This window comes from Oryzias latipes, chromosome 3, assembly GCF_053564925.1.
Source record: "Oryzias latipes strain Hd-rR chromosome 3, Olatipes_Hd-rR_3.1".
NCBI lineage: Eukaryota > Metazoa > Chordata > Actinopteri > Beloniformes > Adrianichthyidae > Oryzias > Oryzias latipes.
The window spans coordinates 7,991,040-8,007,482 of NC_136239.1; the positions used below are offsets into that span (position 1 = coordinate 7,991,040).

The following is a 16,443-nucleotide window of genomic DNA, read 5'->3' on the forward strand; positions in this document are numbered from 1 at the left end:
TAAAATTGTTTTATGCATGCAACCCAGGTGAAGATCCAGAAACGAGACGGCTGCGTACTGTCAAAAACATCGCAGACCTGCGGCAAAACCTGGAGGAGACCATGTCCAGTCTCCGAGGAACTCAGGTCACGCATAGGTAAAGTCCGAGTCATCTTCTCGCAAGAAACTGATCTCACTGTCAGTCGATAAAAAGAATTCTTAATGAAATTGTTTTTTTTTGTTTCAGTCAAGGAACATTGTATTAACCCCTTAATGCCTAATTTTGTTTCCAATTATATAAAAATATATTCTTCCTTTCCAGGTGATGCTAAATTAAGTGTAGTCCTAGATTAAAAGGTACATTGCAAATTAGCGGCATACGGCGTGAGGGGATTTTTGATTATAATTAGCTGTGGTAAGCTTTGTGTGTTCAAAACTTCAGAACTTCATGAATTCTTCTGCTCTGGAAACAAAACTCTTGTGTTTCATAGAGTGCTGTGCCTCAAATGACTGAATTCAGAACAGCAGAGAATGAGTCAGTAGATATGGTCTTTATTTGCGGGTATAAACTCTCCTGTCTCGTAACCTCTTTGATCACAGGACGGAGCTCTGATGTCTGACGTTGCATAAAACTAAAGATAGCTGTTGTCTTCTATTTTTTAACATTAAGGTTATGTCTGAATTCCCTCCCTGCTCCCAGACTACTAAAAAACTATATAGTGCAGGACCATCTAGTGCCCTAGATTTTAAAAGTAATTCAGAATATATATATATATATATATATATATATATATATATATATATATATATATATATATATATATATATATATATATTTATTTTTATAGTAAATATGACATCACCAATTTCTAAAAGTAAAAACCTAATGAATACAAACATTTTACAAATAAAATTTATCCACTATTTAAACTCCACTGTGTTTTGGTGAAAAACATGGATGGTTTAAAAAAATATATTCAAATTCATATATTTGCACATGAAAAATCGATCAATCCATTGTGGTCTATAGTCGCCAATCTAGTGAGCATCAATGCACTCTGGTTTTTCCCAGAGACTTGTGGGAAATTTCTAGGGCACTCAATTTTGGAATTGTAGTTTCGGACAGCACTGCAAAATGGCGAACACACTATGTAGTGAGCAATGAAGGACTTTAAACGCAACCTTAGTCTGATAAAACACTTGCCTGTTCACCTAAAAGTCCCACTCTGGTCATCTTTTGGTCATATTTTAAAAGTGTCTCCTAAGTATGATTTTGCTTTTTTAGCCACAAACAAAACGTGTTGTTTTCTAGAACATAGTTCTAGTTGTTCATTAGAAATTGTTGCGGGCAGGACTGTTGGTGCGGAGAAACTACGTCCCCTTCCACTCTGAGTAATCTGTTTCCAGCTCAGACGAGGAAAACAAAGACGGACATGGAACTATTTGTTTGCAAGTGGATGCATCAGAATGAAGTGGAACAGGGAGCTTGAGGCCCATTTAGAGTATTTTCTGTGTAACAAATAGGACATTTTTCAAACAGCATTTGATTTTCATCTGATCCCGATTTACAATTATTTTAATAAAGAAATACTCAGAAATGCAAGTTTGAGCTTAATTTTCTCTATATATGTCCTCCATCATCAGAAAAATGTCACAAGAACATAATAAAAACCCAATTTTCATTAACCTCATTTAACTGTAGGAATTTTTCTCAGTAAGTGAGAACATATTAAGCTTCCTAAATTCTACATCCTAAACCTCCTCTCTTTCTGTGTCAGCAGCTTAGAAACCACCTTTGATGGCAGCATCACCACAGACATCAGCAGCAGTGGAGGCAGCAATAACAACAGCGCAGGTGGTCGAAGTATCCTCAGCCTTTCTTCTGCCCGCTCCTCACTGTCGCCATGGAGGTTGGGCCAGTCCAGCCCTCGTCTGCAGGCAGGCGACGCTCCTTCATTGGGCAATGGCTACGGTGCTCGGATAGCTGGCGGACAGGCAGGACGCTACCTGTACCCTGGGCACCTCCGGAGACAGCTGGCTGGCAGGGGAGGAGCTCTGTGCAGCTTGGACCTCGGCGACAGAGCTGCGGGGGACATTGAGCTGGACGGGGTCGCCATGGAGGTGACGGGATACATGAGCGACGGAGACGTGTTGAGCAAGAATGCTGTGCGCACTGATGATGTCACCAGCGGGTAAGCTTATGTCATACATTGAGACCAATGACTACAAAAAAATGTAAACAACCTAAAGGGCAAAATAACAATCTTAAATGTTTAAGAAAAACAATCTTATGGGAGACTTTAGTTTTAAAAAGTAATGATACTCTGGTTGTAGTTTAATAACATTGATGGAGCTTTGTTTTGGTAAACTTGTCTTTTTTATGTTGATTTTTTTAAACTTGTCCTGTCCAACAGCTGAGCAAACAGATAAGAGCTGAAAGCCTCTAGTGTTTGACATATTTTACTGTTACAATAGGGGTCATGAATCTTCTGACACAGAAGGTGTATATTTGAATAACCCCTTTTGTAATTTAGACTAAACTTTATTTATATTAATTACATTAGTGACCGTTTTTTGGTGGACCGGGGAAAAGAAGAGGAGGGAAGAAGAGAGGTGTCTGTTAATATCAAAAGGGGCCAGAAGAGGGCAGTGTTGTTTCTTTATGATAATTCAGTAAAATACTGTTATGAGGCCTGATGGCATAAGTGATTATTATTCTCCTTGTGTTTGGACGCCCACTGAAATACCATAGCTCCCTCTCTTTAGGTGCAATAATGATGCTGCTGTCATAACCAGTTTGTTTTCTTCTCTCAAAGCCAGTGACTATGTTGCAACAAGCTCCCTGCATAACTTTGTTGCCACACCGTGCAATTTGAACATTGTTGTCATTATTATTATCAGATAAAGCTGCAAAAGGCGCCGAGATGGCTTTAGGTGCCTTCAAAAACCAGATGCAGATAAAGACCAGGATCTGACTCGACGTCTGTGGTGTGATCGTTTCAGGGAAGACTGATATGATTTGAAATTAATTGATTTAATTCATGGGTTTGTACTCAACCAGCGATTCTAAAGCCGAAAGTTGCTGAGTGCTCTGAGCTGACGAAGCCCGGCCATCGTCATCCAGGTTGTTCAAAGGCCTCCAGAATGTGTTGCAAACATTTATCCGCAAAAATATTTTCAGCGCAGTGAAACTGAACATTAGTCAATATTTTACTTCTTCTGAGTGAATCATTACTCATAATCTGACACAGAATGAACTCAAATCCTCACTTCTTAAAATCTGTTGACCCGAAAGCTGCTGATGTTTGCCTTTTCTCTTGATTAATGACCACGCTGACAGATTTATTATCTATGCCCGGTTATTTTCTGTATGAAAGGGGTTTGGGGGCCTCACATACAGTACAAGCAGAGTGTTTAATTTGCTGATCCCAACTTTACCGGGAGTCAAAGTGATTTACGACAGACAAATGAGCTTTTACTCCCATGAAGCTAATACGGTCTTAGTGTAGGCACATGGACGTATCTGTGGTGGGTGGAGTCAGTTCAACTGTTAAAAACAAACACAGAGGAGCGACCTGCCTCCGTATCCCCAAGCTATCTCTGGGTTGGCTTTGCTGCAGGCGTCTAGGAAGATTCTGGTTCTTCTACATGGGTGTTTTTTGTGTACCTGGAGAGGCTTTGAACAGTGCAACACTTTGTCCACTCTTCTTCATAACTCAAACATATTTACACAGCAAGAGCAAAAAAGAAATCTATCTGCTTGCAGTTGAGTTTTGAATCTCTGAATGCTTCCAGTATAAAGCAGTGCAGACCACTGAATAATCCATAGATGTTATTGTGAAACGTCTTCCAAAGAGTCACAGACATGACCAATTCTAATTCAAACCTTAATCAGTTCAGAGAATTTGCTTCAGCCTGTGAATTCCTGTAAAGATTTCAAACCCTTCTGCTTCTGTTTGAATTGTGTTGTTTGGTTTCTATTTATGGTGACAAAGAAACTGTTTGAGGTCCTGCTCTCTTGCATTTTGAACTTTTTTGTTTCTTTAAATAGATTTTTAAATACTTTGTTTAAGGTGTGTGGGGTGCCGTTTGTAGAGCTGCAGAGTCAAATATTTATAGCAATAAATTTGGTTATTTATCTTTTTTTAGGAGAAAATGCATATTTTCGCCTTTAAATTAATGTATTTATAGTTTACAAACCAAATGTTTAGTTTGTGAACTAAATATTTAGGTCAGATCTAAATAGTTAATTTAAAAACGGTTTTATTTTATAAAATGTAATATTTAGTTTACAAACTAAACATTTAGTTTACAACTAGTTTGTAAACTAAATGTTTGGTTTATAAACTAAATTCCTAACTCTAAATTAAATATTTAGCTTGTTACTAAGTATTTAACTAAATGTAACATTAATAAATACATTAATTAAAAGATATAAATATGCATTTGAAAGATGATACCTGTTTTATTTTCTCCATAAAGAAGATAAATAACCAAAATTATTGCTATGATATTGACACTGCAGCTTTATAAATGGTACCCCTTACAAGTGCAACAGAAGTAAAATACTGTAGCTGTTATGGTTTATTTATTGTATTTTTCAGAACGTCATGATCTTAAATGCAAGTAAAAAATGGTCTTAATAGGTGATCAACCAATCTTTCGGCATCTTTGTCTTTCCAGTCCCCCCCCCCCTAGTTGTGTTTTTTCTGCACTGTCTGTCTCCATGGAGACAAGGACACCCCCTCTAACAACCTTCTCAGTTCAAGGATTGCTTGATTTACCCGTCTGCCCTCCCTCCCTCCCTCCCTCCCTCCCTCCCTCCCTCCAATCACTCCTCTATCTCTCCGACAGACCCAACCTCCAGCTTAGGAGAGCAGCATGTGGAGCCGAGCAGGAAGGCAGAAAGCAAACACTGAGCTCCCAGCTGCTCACATGGCGAGCTCGCTGCTTTGTCAGAAGCGTTTCCATGTGGTGATATTTGTTACACACCAGCAGTGGTACGGGGGGAGGGGGTCGAATCTGATTAGAAATATTTTAGCCCCGGTAGAATAAAAGACATATTTGGCTGAAGGTTTGAATCCGATTGAATCTGCACTCACCAGCGGTTGTTGGGTTTCTTTTGGACTGACGGTGTGACCATGTTCCAGGCAGACAGGTACGCTTCAGGGTGAGTCAGCTGATGTCCACAGATCAGTTTTTTGTTTTAGGGAGTGCCCTGCATGTGAAAACCTGTTTTTTCCTATTTTTTTACATGTAAACTCTGTTACCTTTGAGTGTACAGGAGTCAGTGTGTGTGTGTGTTTGTGCCTGGATAGTCATCTTCAATGTGACTGTAATTTACAGTGATGGATCCTGTCATGCCCTAACAGTGATTCAGCCTCATAATGGACTTTTGGTATTGGTCTACTTTCCCTCTTGTCTCTCTTTATTGTGTCTTCTGTTCTCCTCAAATATATTGTGTTACTATAGTGACTCTAATGTGACCTATTTACAAGTTAGCACGAGTTTAATTATTAAAGGCTTCATTAGACATGATCAAAGTGCTGTTGAGTATTGCAAAAATGACTGGAATTGTGAAACTTTTAATGACAAACCTAAGTGTTATTATACATTTGTACACACTTTAAAGACTCCGATCCTCTTTTGATCTATTTGCAAAGTGTTCCCAGTGGTCTTTTTAATAGAATTATGTCATTTTTAGCCAGAAATCAACAACCTGTATTATTTTCTTGGACCGTTTCAACAGAGCAGCAGTAGTTCATTAGAAATTTGTCTCTGAGTTGTGTGGGGGACTGTCGCCACAGGGCAAACCCGCCCCCAATTCCCCTCCCCTTTGCTGAGAGCTCAGTGTGTTTTCTACGTCATAAATGAGCTTTGTTTAAGCAGCATTCTTTTCATCTGCTCCTGGTTAACAATGATTAGATTAAAGAATTGCACTTTTAAGGTTAAGTTTGTTTGGTTATGACCTCTATTATGAGAAAATGGTCACAAGAACATGTATAAAAAACACAATTTCCATCAGAGTGGGTCTTTAATCATTAAATAAAATCTGCAATCACAGAAATAATTATCATGTTGCTGATACTGCAATAATAATACATTTACAGCCTTTTTTTGCATAGATAAATATTTCTAAAACCTAGCAAATACTTCACTTTATAATATTTCTGCTTCTGTTTGCGGTCCTACACAAAAGCTTTTCTTTTTCACTAAAGTGAGAATTTCTGCACAGAAAGCTCCTTCACAAGACTCCTGCCCCAAGTTTACATGAGCAAACATTTAAAGCTGACTGAAAAAGGTCAATATTTAGTTCTGTTAGAAATCTCCCTGCTGGTAAATATTTGAGGAATTAGTAAGTGTTGTTATGGAATGTTTGTTGAAGTGTTCTTCTCTCCAGAATCAGTTTCAGCCTCAGTCACCTTCTGACTCCTGTGGTTGTTCTTCTTGCCCCTTCTTTTAACACATTTTATTCAACCTTTAATGAAATATTGACTTACTTTGTCAACTCTGCAGAGCGGACGAACCAATGTCCTGTAGAAATGATCTTAATTTCAGGCTCAGCCTCTGTCTGCTGTGTAGTTCCATCATTGTCATTGCCACTTTAGAAGCTAACTGTTCTAAAAAAAAACACGTCTTATTGTTTTACAGTTACTTGACCGACGGTGGTTTGGGTTTGTACACCCGCCGGATGAACCGTTTGCCCGATGGCATGGCTGTCGTACGAGAGACGCTTCATCGGAACACGTCGTCGGGGCAGGGAGACGCTGATAGGTAAGAGGTCATCTCATTTTGCCGGTCTCTGTTCTTTGTTGACAGTATTTGAGAACTGGACCGGGTGAGTGTGACGTCACGCACATAAAATGGTTTACTTCCAACCAAATTTTTAAGTAACACGCACACCGCCATGTTGGAACCAGATGTTATCAGTAGACAGTGATTTGTTAGAGTCAGTCTTAGTCATTGTTTCTATGGCAACCACTCTCACCAATTAGAAGTGAGCTCATTGGAAAGCCACACCCCTACCACTTGGAAACTACGTGAAATCTGTCAATCATAGATGTATCCGATTGGCCAGTTTATAAAATATATTTACAAAATAGGGTTAACAAAAACATGACCATACACTGACCAAAAATATAAACGCAACACTTTTGTTATTGCTCCCATTTTTTATGGTATGAACTCAAAGATGTGAAACATTTTCCACATACACAAAAAAACCAGTTCTCTGAAATATTGTTCACAAATCTGTCTAAATCTGTGATAGTGAGCACTTTGCCAAGACAATCCATCCCACCTCACAGGTGTGCCATATCAAGATGCTGATTAGACAGCATGATTATTGCACAGGTGTGCCTTAGACTGGCCACAAGAAAAGGCCACTCTGAAATCATCAGTTTTGTTTTATTGAGGGGGTCAGTGGACTCAGACAACCAGTCAGTATCTGGTGTGACCACCATTTGCCTCATGAAGTGCGACACTTCTCCTTCGCACAGGGTTGATCAGGTTGTCTATTGTGGCCTGTGGAATGTTGGTCCACTCTTCTTCAATGGCTGTGCGAAGTTGCTGGATATTGGCAGGAAATAATAATAATAATACATTTTATTTAAAAGCGCCTTTCAAAACACCCAAGGTCACTGTACAAAGTTAGAGGTAAAACACAATAAAATCACAAGTTAAAAACAATAAATAAATTGGATTCATTAGTAAAATCAGCTGACAGAAAATGAGAAACTGTGTTCCGGAAATGCAAGCTTAAACAGATAGGTTTTGAGTCTGGATTTAAAGATCAGAAAGGAGTCAGTGTTACGGAGGTCTGGGGGGAGAGAGTTCCAGAGTTGGGGAGCAGAGCGACTGAAGGCACGGCTCCCCATGGTGACCATACTTGCCGGAGGGACAGAGAGCTGAAGGGAGGAAGAAGACCGAAGAGAACGAGAGGGAGTGTTAATATGGAGGAGATTAAAGAGATAGGAGGGAGCCAGGCTATGGAGGGCTTTAAAAGTGTAGAGAAGGATCTTGAACTTAATCCTAAAGGCTACTGGAAGCCAGTGCAGTTGCTGGAGAACGGGAGTGATGTGATGGAAGGAGGGGGTTCTGGTGATGATGCGGGCAGCTGAATTCTGGACTAACTGAAGCTTATTTAGAGTTTTGTTGGGAAGACCAAAGAGAAGAGCATTGCAATAGTCGAGACGAGAAGTGACCAGACTATGAACTAAAATGGAGGCGGAGTGGATGGTGAGGGAGGGGCGGAGTCGATTAATATTACGTAGATGATAGTAGGCTGACCGAGTAATGCTATTGATATGGGATTGAAATGATAATGTACTGTCAAGGATGACACCCAGACTCTTTACTTGAGGGGAGGGGAAAACTGGAGAGGAATCGATGGAAAGGTTAAAATTAGAAACTTTGGAAAGGGTGGATTTGGAACCTACGAGGAGTAATTCGGTTTTATCACTGTTAAGTTTGAGGAAGTTTAGGGTGAACCAGGTTTTTATTTCAGACAGGCAGGAGGAGAGGGAGGCAGGTGGAATAGAAGAGTTGGGTTTACTGGACAGATAGAGCTGAGTGTCATCCGCGAAACAATGAAAATCAATATTGAATTTACGAAATATATTGCCAAGGGGTAGCAGGTAGGTAATGAAGAGGAGGGGACCGAGAACAGAACCTTGAGGAACACCAGATGAAATAAGTGAGGGTTGGGATTTGAAAGAATTCAGTTGAATAAACTGAGTGCGGCTTGAAAAATAAGAATGAAACCAGTGGAGGGGGATGGACTCGATACCGAGGGCTGAAAGTCTGTGGAGGAGGATGGAGTGAGATATGGTGTCAAATGCTGCGCTCAGGTCGAGGAGGATGAGGATGGTGATGAGTCCAGAATCAGCTGCAAGGAGAAGGTCATTGGTGATTTTTAGTAGGGCAGTTTCTGTGCTATGAAGGGGACGGAAACCAGATTGAAAGGGTTCAAAAAGATCATTTTGGGTGAGATGATGGGAAAGTTGGGAGGCGACTATTTTTTCAAGAATTTTTGAAATGAAGGGGAGGTTAGAAATAGGACGAAGATTATGAAAGGAATTGGGGTCTGAGCCGGGTTTTTTTAGGATGGGTCTGACTGCAGCGATCTTGAGGAGTGAGGGGACAATACCTGATGTCAATGAGGAGTGAATAATGGCACAAATGAAAGGAAGAAGAGAAGGAAGGCAGGATTTAACCAGGGATGTTGGAAGGGGATCGAGCAAACATGTGGATGGTTTGGACTTATGGATGAGGCGGGAAATTTCACTGGGATCAGGGAGGAAAAAGGAAGTGAATATATGAGTTACAGAAAATGAGTCAGACGGGGTGGGAGGAGAGGTGGAGGAATGGAGATGCTGATGGATATCTAGAATTTTCTGGTTAAAGAATAACTGAAGAGAATTACAGTGCTCATCTGAATAAAAATGAGGGGGAAAACTGTGACAGGAAAGGAACTGGAATACACTGTCGTATACGCCGATCCAGAGCATCCCAAACATGCTCAATAGGTGACATGTCCGGTGAGTATGCTGGCAATGCAAGAACTGGGATGTTTTCAGCTTCCAAGAACTGTGTACAGATCCTTGCAACATGGGGCCGTGCATTATCATGCTGCAACACAAGGTGATGTTGTTGGATGTACGGCACAACAATGGGCCCCAGGATCTCGTCACGGTATCTCTGTGCATTCAAAATGCCATCAATGAAATGCACCTGTGTTCTTTGCCCATAACATATGCCTGCCCATACCATAACCCCACCACCACCATAGGCTACTCGATCCACAACATTGACATCAGAAAACCGCTCACCCACACGACGCCACACACGTTGTCTGCCATCTGCCCTGAAAAGTGTAAACCAGGATTCATCTGTGAAGAGAACACCTCTCCAACGTGTCAGACGCCATCGCATGTGAGCATTTGCCCACTCAAGTCGGTTACGACGACGAACTGGAGTGAGGTCAAGATCTCGATGAGGACGACGAGCATGCAGATGAGCTTCCCTGAGACGGTTTCTGACAGTTTGTGCAGAAATTCTGTGGTTATGCAAAACCGATTGTTGCAGCAGCTGTCCGAGTGGCTGGTCTCAGACGATCTTGGAGGTGGACATGCTGGATGTGGAGGTCTTGGGCTGATGTGGTTATACGTGGTCTGAGGTTGTGAGGCCGGTTGGATGTGCTGCCAAATTCTCGGAAACGCCTTTGGAGACGGCTTATGGTGGAGAAATGGACATTTAATTCCCTAGCAACAGCTCTGGTGGACATTCCTGCTATCAGCATGCCAATTGCACGCTCCCTCAAAACTTGCGACATCTGTGGCATTGTGCTGTGTGATACAACTGAAGATTTCAGAGTGGCCTTTTCTTGTGGCCAGTCTAAGGCACACCTGTGCAATAATCATGCTGTCTAATCAGCATCTTGATATGGCACACCTGCGAGGTGGGATGAATTGTCTTGGCAAAGGAGAAGTGCTCACTATCACAGATTTAGACAGATTTGTGAACAATAATTCAGAGAACTGGTTATTTTGTGTATGTGGAAAATGTTTCACATCTTTGAGTTCATGCCATAAAAAATGGGAGCAATAACAAAAGTGTTGCGTTTATATTTTTGGTCAGTGTAGCTGTTTGTTTCTCTATAGAAGTCTATGGGATTTTTGCTTCTTGAGGCCAAGGGATACTTCCTGTTTAGAAGGGGGAGGAGTCAGTCAGTCCAGTTCTCATTAACATCTCTTCTTGTGCGTACTAATGAAGCGAGAAAAATGGTCCGGATACATTAAAAACATATAAAGAAATGTGAGCAACTAAATGTTTTTTGAAAAAAGAAAAAAAAAACACAACATAATAAAGGACAAAAAAAACCACAAAACTCCGGATGAAGACATTATATTGTGCTCAAATAAATAAATAAAATGCAGATTGTTAGCATTTATTTTTGTTTCTACGATACTAACACTAATGCCTCACACTGACTGCTGATAAGCTGCTTAAAAAAGCCACAAGGCTGGACCGGTTTTAAACCAACATCTCACAGTATTTCGGTAGTTGAATGTGGCAGCGTTTTTGTGCTTGGGACCTTTGGAACATCTCGTGTCAGAGGGACCGATCTGGTGAGGCACTGTTGTCTTTGTCCTGTCACAGAGAGGGATTTGGTTGCTGCCAAGCTGACATAGAGAAATAAATGATGGCTACGTTAACTCCCAACTTTGTCAAAAACATGTAAAAAAACAGAGTTTAACTCCGCCACTCGTTAGCCGCATTAGTTTCTAACGTGGGTGTTATTGTACTCACAATAATACCCACTGCTGCTTGTTTGCAGCAGAATTAATCTTTAAAGTATCGTCTGTATTATAATGCGGACTGCTGTTTTTTTCTAAAAAAATAAATAATAATAAAGAATGCTTTTAAGTGTGCCTTATAGTGTGGAAAATATGTTATTCAAGAAAGCACTGCATGTTACAAAGGATCTCTGCATTTGTGTTTTTTTACAGAATATCTGTTTGATTCATGTAAAGATGGAGCTGTTTGTACGTTTTCTTTCTCCTTTGTGTCACTTGTCAGTTGAAAAGGTTTTTTTTTGTGATTCAGCTGAGCCTATGGGGTGATGGGGGTGGAGGTAAATGTTGAGTTTCAGTGGCAACGGGGCAAAAACACTCTGACCCCCTGTTCTCAGAGGTCATTGACTTCAAAGGGTCACGGTTAAAATCTTTCAGAGGAAAATCTTTAAAAATTGGTGCTAAAGTCCTCCAGATTGTGACTAAACCTGCACATATGTGGAGACAGCAGTGCAGCTAGAAGGCAGCACTGCATTGCTGTTCAGTCAACATTGTTGCTTCAGAGGAGCTCAATATGCAAAAACTGGTTTTACCAACCGTCAGATGTATGTGGAGGAGCACATGGAAGTAAAATGAGCCAATAAACAACAGGACGTACCTGGAAAGATTACAGGCAGAGATAGTGCACTATGGAAATGTTGTGTTTATACAGTATGTAATTGAGTGCGTGTGAGACACACACACTCTGTTCCTAGAGTAAAAGGAAACAATCTATAATGGTTTGTCTTCAGGCTTGAGTCCTCTTTGTTAAAGCAGACAGAGAAGAATAGGTCTTTGTTGTGTGAGGCTGTTACAGACCTCCCCTAACCAACAGACACAGACACCTTTTCTGTGTTAGAGTTGCTTGACATGAATATTCTATCTCAGTCCTGGTCCTAGAAATCTGCCATCCTTCTGGTTTTAGAATTCTCTCTGCACAGCTTTCTTTTCTTTTCTTTTACTACTACAGCTGGAAAACGGACAGGGTGATAGATCTCTAAGACCAGGACTGGGCAGCTCTGTTCTCTGTTCCAAGTCGAAGCTAGATGCAAAATAAGGCCAGAATAGATGCTAATGATCTACTAATGTTTCAGGAAAATTCTTCCAACAGATGGAAAAATTCCATTCATTTTCCAAACCTGCTTAATGAATTTTGGGGTCACATGATTGATGGAGCAAATCACAGTCCCTACTGGTTGAAGCCGGATTACACCCTGGTCATTTTCGCTGTCCGTTGCAGGGCAACACAGAGACACACACACTCACATAGGGAACATTTTTGAATTATCAGTTAAGCAATCAAGCATGTTTTTGGACCATGTGAGGAAACTGGGGTACCCGGAGAAAAACCCAAGTATGCTGAGGGCGAGCATACAAACTACACAGAGAGGACTGAGATTTGAATGAGAGCCTTCTCACTGTGAAGCCGCACATGAAAGAACAGAGTCACTACTTTGATTTAGAAAAGTGCAAAAGTAAATCTTAGAAGTTCATTATGTACATAGTTGAAAACCCAAATTTCCTAATAATAATTGATGAATATTTTAAAGATGGTTTAGTCAGTGAGTCAGACATTTGAAAATAGTTTATTTCAAGCAATTGATTAATTCCTTCAGAGGGAGAAAGACAATTTACATAATCCAACCCCTATTCTGCTTTACTTAATGTTTTGTGCTCCCTCCAACAATCGCCGCGGTTACATGTGCAAAATAACTTGATCGGATCAAAGATCAGAATAGAATTCAACCGTGTACATGAGCCCAGAAATACCTTTTCCGATTTTAACAAATGTCTGCATGAGCCACACTTTCGGTCGGAATAAATCATTTGCACATACGCACTTCTCTTTACGTGCATCTTGGCTGCACGTAAATATCTGGGAATAACATTAGCCTTTATTTTGTCGAGACACGACTAGAAACAAACCCAGGTGATTGTTTACATTACGTATTTTTCTTCCGATCAGGTGTTCTTTCATGGACTTTTGTCCATGTAAACGCAGCTAGTGTAATCTTTTTGAAGAAATACTGAGCAGCCAACATTCACAGAAAAGAAAAGTCCACATTTTCACTGAAAAGTTCCGTTTTACAGGGATGAGAGATCAGCCGACTGCTGCCACACCAGCAGCTGGTTTCAAGAGAAGAAAGAAAATTCTCCAAAATCTGTAGCCTTGGGACTGACAGTGTTAAAAATTAAGACCCCGACAGCGTGTGTCACTTGTTCTTTTAGTGAGCTTTGAGACAGACATTTATTGGAGCTTGAAAGTCATAAAGACTTGAAACCCTCTGAACCAAAGGTGTGACTGATCATACATGGAGACACCCAGGGTGCGCTGAACACAGACCTAGCCTCTTGGTCTCTCCCTGTTTTAGACCCAGCAGCTGCAGTCATCCAGCTGACTGATTTATGTTGTTTTGTTATTTTCCTTTCAGATTATGTGCTTTTTGCAAAACACACAATACATCAAAGACCCATTTAAGATGAAAATCCGGTTTTTGGTGTTTTTAACATGTTGTTTTGGCCTTTTTTTGTGATGGAGGAGCAGGCAAAAAAACGCAGTTTAAAAAATGACTAAAAATTTTGTTAGGCGGGCCACAAGCTTCCTGCTCTAACTCCATTCTAATTCATCCACTTGCAGACAAATAGATCCATGGACGTGTTTGTTTTCCTGGTCTGAGCTGGAATCTGGATCAAAAATGTACATCTGGATAGCTCTGATATTGCTCACCGATTTTCGTTAATGTTAGGTTGCGGTTGTGAGGGGCTGGAAGCTAGTGGGAGACAGCTCTTAGCCATGGTGAAGGCAGTGGGCGCAGGGTTACTCAGCAACAATGATCCCACCTACGTCTCAGAGGTGAATTTCTAATGAACTCCTGCTGCTGTGCAGAAACTATGTCTTGGAAATCAACACAGGTTTATGGATTTTGTCTAAAAATGGCATGATCATAAGTAAAATACCACTGGTTACACATTGAAAACAGATTAAAAAAAGGTTAAACAGTGGGTCTTTAACAAAAGCCTTATACATTCAAATATTTCTTGATTTAATTTATTGATTGAAAAAGTTCTCTCATTTCAGTGGGTGGTGAGATCAACTGAGCTTGGTTTCAGTTTTACCTCATAACAATGACACGTTAACGAGAAGCTCCAGATAGAAATCTGCAAATTGCTTATTAATGAATAACTTTCTGATTGTAAAATCCCTTTTCCTGCTATAAATCCTCCCATAATCTTCTAATATCAGATAAATTGTTCCTAATGGATGTGTGACTAAAACCAGAAGTGAAGTTCTTTCTGTGACTGTTTTAAGTGCAAAAACTTCATAATCTGAAGTGCAGCGTGTGCTGGAATCCTGGGAGAAGTTTCCCTGTTGGTCTTGTTTTTTTTCCCAAGAGGCTTAGCCCACCTGGAGCGGAGCAGAGATTGTGTGAAACGTGTTCCTCCACTCACAGAAACAAACACAACCCAAGTCCTAATTTCTTATCTCTCCTGTCTGGACTTGAGCAGATTTGAGCAAGAAAGTGGTTTTAATGCTCCCTTATCAAATCCTCTCCTCAGCAGACAGCAGCACCTGGGAAGTCTGTGGGTCTCGCTGTCTGTCTGGCTGTAACTTCACCTCCACTGCTTCACTGGTTTCGCAGAGCATGTTGTGGTTTGTTTCTCACCCTCTGGTAACAGTGGTTGGATCAGTGGGTTCCCATGAGCCATCACTCCTGTTCCCTGATGGGCTATTTGTATATTTGTAAAACTACAGACACAAAGGAAGCTTGTTTCTCTTTTCTGTCCTCTGCATGCAACAGAAAGGCAACATCTGCCCTGCACTGCTGCTGTTCAGGACATGGAATTCCTGCAGTTTGAAGCTCTGAATGCCTTCCAGCTACAGACATGCTAAATGATAGGGGTGGGCGATACTGAGAATTTGGGTATCGATCCGATACCAAGTAATTACAGAGCTAGTATCACCGAAATCAATTCCGATACCCATACTTTTTTCTTGAAATGTTTGATCATATAATAATTTTCGAAATACACACATTTTTGGTGTTAATTAAGTGGATAATAAAAAACAGGACAGGGACTTTCAGCAAATATAAATAACTGTTAACTAATTACAAACATGCATCAAATATAGAACATGTATATTAATTGTAGCAGACTACAATAATAATAAGAAAACAGAAAGTAATGCAAAATAAATAAATAAAAAAGCAACTACAATGTAACAAAAAACAAACACTGCCGTAGTGTGCAAATATGTGGCTCTTTAATGGACTCTCTCCAAAGACGCAGGGACGGGAGGGGCAAGGTGTGAGCAGCAGCAAGGAATTGGGGGGTGGGGGGAACGGGGGGGGGGTGGGATTTGGCAGTTTTCCGCTCAAATGTTGCTGAGGTAATTGCTCGAATTCAGCATTTTTCTTAGCCCAATCTGGCAATGCTGCAGACAGAGAGACGCCACGCCTGCATGAACTCCGTAATTAAATTTAAGCTAGCTACTGTACATATTAAAGAAAAACTGAAACGGAAGTATCGATCTAGTTATGCTAGTTATGATACTTCACCTTGGTATCAATACTGTTGATACTCAGATTCATCCACCCACCCCTAAAAGCACCATTGCTGGGGTGTGTTAGAACCAGCCACAACATACAAATAATGCAGTTCCTCAAAAGACCACTAGAGGAAGGTTGCAAATGGAAGCAATTTTCTGTTGACCTCCATGTTCCAAAATTTGTATTAAAATTATGATTCTATCCCAGCTCAAACTTATAAATAGTTAGAAACATGTTTTTCTTTAATCAGCAGGGCTGTGGTGGAGAAAACAGACCTGCAAACTTTTTCCCCCCATCTATCTTGATTGGAATTCTGGGCAGCGTGCCCCTGTATCCTGACACTGGCACTTCAGGATACATTTTTTGCAGAAATGTGGGTTACTTTATACAAAATCTGCAAACTGTACACGTTTATGAAATCAACTCAGTACTTCTATTGGGCAACATACCGTAAATGAATTAACAGAAGTTCATTTTAATTTTAAAGCTACATACTCACAAAGCTTGTTGTTTTGGGTTTGGAAAAGATTTGTTCTTATGGGGTTTAAAGTCCCATTTGAAGCAGCTATCTCCCTTTCCTG

The 16,443-nt window shown here is 40.5% G+C and overlaps 1 protein-coding gene across 4 annotated transcripts in view; it reads left to right on the plus strand.

Annotated features, from left to right (window-relative positions):
• The window catches only part of nav2a (neuron navigator 2a), a 124,669-nt gene that overhangs the window by 63,566 nt on the left and 44,660 nt on the right, over positions 1-16,443 (plus strand). For 3 of the 4 annotated variants that reach the window (XM_023952282.2, XM_078944990.1, XM_078944991.1), the window contains exons 10-12: positions 28-136; positions 1,758-2,171; positions 6,631-6,753. In XM_023952282.2, coding sequence (XP_023808050.1) covers positions 28-136; positions 1,758-2,171; positions 6,631-6,753 — 646 coding nt within the window. The remainder of the gene's footprint in view (positions 1-27; positions 137-1,757; positions 2,172-6,630; positions 6,754-16,443) is intronic. The other variant, XM_078944989.1, reaches the window with a different exon arrangement.